The sequence below is a fragment of the Prosopis cineraria genome, unplaced genomic scaffold (assembly GCF_029017545.1).
Source record: "Prosopis cineraria cultivar Desert tree isolate PC_DT_omini unplaced genomic scaffold, ASM2901754v1 PC4, whole genome shotgun sequence".
Taxonomy (NCBI): Eukaryota; Viridiplantae; Streptophyta; class Magnoliopsida; order Fabales; family Fabaceae; genus Prosopis; species Prosopis cineraria.
In genome coordinates this window covers 32537121-32542801 of record NW_026555335.1, presented here as the reverse complement: position 1 = coordinate 32542801, position 5681 = coordinate 32537121, and the positions used below count along the sequence as shown (strand labels likewise).

Below are 5681 nucleotides of genomic sequence, written 5' to 3'. Positions count from 1 at the left end.
TCGATTAAATTGTTTAGGTCAGGCTAGTTTACATGGATCGAAATTGAATCCTCGTTCATGCATGGGAGCATTTGGGGTGGTAAAAATAAAAGAAAAAAATGATTGAGGTTTGTATTTACAATCTCTTACATGAGGGAGATGGAAAGGTTGCTGAGTGAAAGATGTAGCTGGGGTTTCTTCCCCCAGAATGTGCCTTGGCCAAGTTTTTCCTTTTTGGTATAGCGCCCCCCCCCCCCTTCCTTTTTTTCCCCCTTAAATTGGTGTTATTTATGGATACAGCCGTGCCCAAGACTAACGCGGCCGAACCAATTAGATCATAAAGTGGGAAAAGAACGCTCGCTCTTGTAATTGCAGCCCATCATGTAAATGCGTAAAGGGACAAAATCTGCAACGTCCAAGTAATAAGAAGTTTCGACAAACAAAAAAGGTCATAATAAATCATGTAGATTAAAATTTCATGCAAAAATCATTTTTGATTTGTACTGACAAACTCACAAGTTTAAGCACAAGAATTCTCCCATATGAACAACCATCACCTTTGAGACTCGTGGCATTTTATAGGCACATTTGCAGATAAAACGAAATATATAAAAATATTGGAGTTGATTATTTTTGGCATTTAAGGGAGCCTAAGTGTGCGTGGTATCTTTCTTTCTTTGTTTCTTTTGGCGTTGGTGCCTCCTGAACATGTTTTACATGAGATGATACACTGATCACCTGGACGCGATTAACCTCATTTGTAGAGGTTTAAGGACAGGTCAATCCTTCGCTGAAGTCATAGCAGAGGCCAGAGGTGTAGGAGACCATATGTGCTCATACGGACTATAAAGTGCTGCATGTTGCTCGTGAGGCAAACACGTGTGCTGATTTCTTGGCCAAAATGGCCCAGGACCACCACCCTTATGATCTTATTCTCCTGGCTGATATCCCTAGTGGATGTAATAATCTGGTTTTGTTTGACAAAGGTGGGGTTGTACCTCACACGAGCTAGACTCTTGTCTTTGTAATCCTTCTAGCTTCTTGCTAGCCTGACTTATGAGGGGAAAAAAACATTTACATGAAGCTCCTATAAAACTCCTTTTGGGGGAGCACCAACACCCCCACAAACACAGTCCATAAAACAAAACAAATTGAGCACAATAGCCAGTAGGTTCCCAACAGATGGCACTCGGTTCAACAGCAAATGCTGCCAAAAATTGCAAGCTGGCTGAAATTGCATAAAATATTTAGAATAATTACACCTATTCAACCTTAACATTACCATTTAAAAGAAAACCAAAATGCAACAAGATGCCGAATAAAGCCCAAGACAGTGCCAGTTGAAGGCGTCCTTTTTAGGCTTCAGTCAAAAGTACAACTAGAACTCTAGGAATATACGACGAAGTTTTCCTAGGTTGCAATAATCAGTATAAAATTAACTGCCTTTTTTGATCTGCCAAGCCCATTAGGATGAACACCAAAGCTCAGAAATTCAGTTTGCCAGAGAAAGACTGTTGATTTACATCACCATTCCTCCATCAATAGTCAAAACCTGAAACATTGCAATTTTGATAAGCACGAAACAGCTGATTCAAAGGATAACTGAACCCTGAGATGGAATACGAGGTAATATGCCACCAATGTTTTATGAATGCAACCAAAAACAAAAAGTTGACTAGTCCAAGTCAGGATACTTTTTTTTTTTTTTCAAAAACAAGGCAACAAATAATTGACCTGTCCAGTGATGTAACTGGCAGCAGGATTAAGAGCCAAGAATTCCACCAGTCCAGCGACTTCTTCTGGTTGCCCATATCTTCCTGGATCCAATATGGAAAATGCAAGTTATTAGCATCTCAAACCCAAAAAAAAAAAATCCAGCACTCTAGAGTCTAAAGTAATTTGGTCACTCTATCAAAAACAAAAAACAAAAAAAAATTATTTAGTCACTGTCACCTAAGGGGATTGACTCCAAAATTTTTTTCTCAATGTCCTCTCCTAGTTTGGCAGTCATGTCCGATGCAATAAACCCTGGAGCAACAGCATTGACCTGAAAGAAACACCGAGTTATAATCAAATTCCATTAGCTGGTAAACATCATCTTGCACAGCACATAGAGATGCAAAAGTTTAATGCATTACATTGATGTTTCTGCTAGCATACTCCCTTGCAACGGTTTTTGTCAGACCAATCACTCCTGCTTTCGCAGCACTATAATTGGCTTGTCCAACATTGCCAACTAGACCAACAACTGATGCAATGTTGATTATCCTTCCCTGCAGAAAACTTCAGTTATTGTTGGATGCGATGAATTTTTGTTATATGAATTAGACAGCAACAAACTAGAAAGTATAATCGAGTACTGATACTAAAAATAGTAACATAATAGGATTTAACTTCCACATCTAGTAGAATAGAAATATAATATCTCACATTTTCTCACATATTATGGAACATGTTCACCGTAGAAGTAGATATTAGGAAAAAAAGACGAAGACAAAACTGGTAAACTAACAAGGGGGAGCAGTCAGTTTAAAGGCCAAATAGCTATTTCCAACAGCATCCCTACCCCTTAACACAAAAACCAAAAACAAACAATAGGAAAGAAGGAAATTAAATGGACTTAAGATGTCACCTTCTTTTTCTTCATCATGATTTTAGCAGCTGCCTGAAAAAAATAATCCATAAGCTCCAATTAAAAGCTTAATATTTTTTTAATACAGATGAAAATATAAACTTAATTCAACATTAACTTTGGGGTTAGAACATACTTGGGTGCAGAGAAAAACACCAGTGAGATTGAGATCAATAACGTCCTGCCATTGAGATTTCTTCATTCTCATTAACAAACCATCCTTGGTGATTCCTGAACAGGGGCATCTTTGTTAAAGTATGACAACAACAACAACAACAACAACAACAACAACAACAACAAGCCTTTATCCCACTAGGTGGGGTCGGCTACATGGATTGCAAGACGCCATTGTGCTCTATCATTTATCAAGCTTTTAGGAATATTATTAATTAAGAGATCACGTTCAACAACTTCCAAGAGTGTTCTCTAATGATAAAATATTGTTAAAGTATGACATCTGATGATAAAATATGCTAGAGCAAGAGCTTAGATCCAGGTTACCTGCATTGTTTACCAACACATCAACAGTTCCCCAAGCATCAACTGCCTGGAAATGTGAAAGTGATGAAGCAGCCAAAACATCTAATATTACTGTCAAAATAATGTAAAAATATTTACTTACAGTTTTAATCATAGCTTCCACATCTGCCTCATTAGAAACATCTCCCCCAAATGTAAGAGCTTGTCCACCATGTGCCTCAATCTGCAAGAAAAAATCAAATAAATAAACACAATTAAGTAAATCGCCAGTTAAGAATACTGATAGATTATGAAGATGACAAAAGCAGATATCATCAGTATAATGAGCCAAATATGTGATCAAGCATACATACAGATGATTTAAAATACCCACAAGTAAAACATCGGTTAAATCACAGGAATATGAGATACAGTGGATAATAAAGTTAGCATGCAGTTATTCTGTTTTGTAAGCAGGTCAACCTCCTTTTTTTTTTTTAACTCTGTTTTCATCAACCTCACCTTCAACTTTGAAAAGCAAAAATCACAGCATAAAGGTAACTGATCAAGACACCTCAGCAATGAAATTTATCCAGGAATTGGGCACAAACTAACCTTTGATATCTCATATAAACATTAGGTTCCAAACAGATTACATTCAACAACCTTTAAAAAAGAGCAAGGTATGGCAAACTCTAATACAAAAAATGCAAAGAGGTTCTACCTGCTTGGACACCTCCTCTGCTTCTTTGGATGATCTTGCATAATTAACAAGGACCTGCAATAGAAAACCCCAATAATTTACTGGCAGGTTAACAGTGCTTATTATGAACTATTTGCAGCTACAGTAAATTGAGACAATACCAGAGACCATATAAGCAGAGATGTCTCTCGTTAATCAGATAAAAAAAAATGACCAAATTCTTGGATAATCACAGTTGCATCATGTACCCCAGGAATTAATGTACGTTTAAATCTTAACAAAGCAACAAACTTGATCTATTTGAAAGTACAAACTTGTAACGACCAGAAAGAAGTCTATCAAGTGTCAATTTATGATTCCATGTTAGCTGATGCAACTTTATTTTCAATCATAAAACTGATAATTCTTTTAGCAATTGTGCTTTTCCCATTACTAAACACAAGTCATTCCGTTAAAAGAACCTTTTTTTTTTTTTTGCGTGTGTAATTACTGCCATTTTGTAACAGTCACTGGTTAAAAAACGAGGTCATATGTTATGGCTTCTCAAACTGAAAAATAGCCACTAACCTTGCAACCAGCTTTACCCAAAGACAATGCAATTGCTCGACCAATTCCTCTGGAGGCTCCAGTCACTACAACAACAGGTGCTTCAATATTTTGGGCAGTCCCAGTTCCTGCTTCTTCAAGAGTAGCAACCTGAGCTCTTATAACTGTGTTTGTGCGTGCATGAGTGTGTCAGCGTTGGTCATTATCATATGAATTTGCAAAACTCAAATGCAACATAAGGAGAACAAGAATAAACAAAAAGTAAGACGCAGTTTATTGTATATCTTTGCTATCAAACAAGTGTGCAATATCTAAACTATACACTTTTCACGTTTTAATTACAAAAGCAAACACTTATTTATTTTAATTGGAGACCTTGATAACAATCATTAATCAGCAAAAATACTTACATGCACAACAATATCTTTGCTTTTGTGTATTTAAAAAAAATATTTGTTTTTAGTATCCTTCCAAAATATAATAAGTATGTAATTTTCCTAGAGTATGATTTTCCATGCTACTACGAAGTCGTCGAATTACCATACAGTGGTCAAGTTTTGATTGATATACTTGTAATATTTCAGGGAAGAATTTCAAATATATATATATAATTGCACGAGTCTAATCCCAAAAATAAACCCCATTTCCATGAAAAGCCTATAGTTAGCTTGATTTTAACTGAACTCTAAAACAACTCTTACAATGTTAATAACCAAAGCCAATTCAGAGTCCACACTATAGTGTTCAAACGAAAAACGGGAAAATCAGTACCAGAGGATCCGAATGAACGGTTGGATCTGCAGTGAATTCTCGAAAGGGGACGGAGCTGACTCGCATGAAGATGAGCAACTTTCCTGTTAGAAAAGCCTCCAAACTTGGGCAAAACGACGGGTTCTTTGAAAGCAACACAGTTTGATCCGGCTATGGAAGCCATGACAGTTCGAAAAACCCTCCGAACAGCGAAAATAGAAGAAGGATGAGATGTAGCAGTGGAAGCCAGATGTGAATTGAAGAACGAAATTGCTGGGCCTTTAAATCAGAAATGGTGTCAGTTACTAGTAACGAAGAGCGTTGGCTTTGGGTGTAGCTTCGGAAGCTCCGGACACAACAAGAAGGGCGACAAAACTTAAGCTGCATATTTATACGGTTCCTTCCAGCCAATTATCGACTACCACGTGGCAGTCAAGGGTATAAGTGTAAATCAGACCTGAAGTCCGAGTAATTGAAGAAGAAGCATGAGTAGCTGCATTTGTTGTTGTGTTTTTTTTTTTTTTTTTTTTCCTTTTCTTTGGTTACTAACCAGAACCCAGAGAGCCATATGCATATTAGGTAGCCAAAATCAAGTCATCTAACCTAAGAGAG

The 5681-nt window shown here is 37.0% G+C and overlaps 1 protein-coding gene across 1 annotated transcript; it reads right to left on the bottom strand.

Annotated features, from left to right (window-relative positions):
• Positions 1-1172: 1172 nt before the first annotated feature.
• LOC129309120 (3-oxoacyl-[acyl-carrier-protein] reductase 4-like) lies at positions 1173-5440 on the bottom strand. Its single transcript, XM_054950511.1, has 11 exons — positions 5091-5440; positions 4341-4483; positions 3795-3848; positions 3234-3314; positions 3113-3158; positions 2748-2842; positions 2612-2644; positions 2118-2252; positions 1933-2026; positions 1714-1796; positions 1173-1531 (listed from the first exon to the last, which is right to left on the bottom strand). The coding sequence occupies exons 1-11, from the start codon at positions 5251-5253 to the stop codon at positions 1499-1501; spliced, it is 960 nt and encodes a 319-aa protein (XP_054806486.1). The 5' UTR covers positions 5254-5440; the 3' UTR covers positions 1173-1498.
• Positions 5441-5681: the final 241 nt, after the last annotated feature.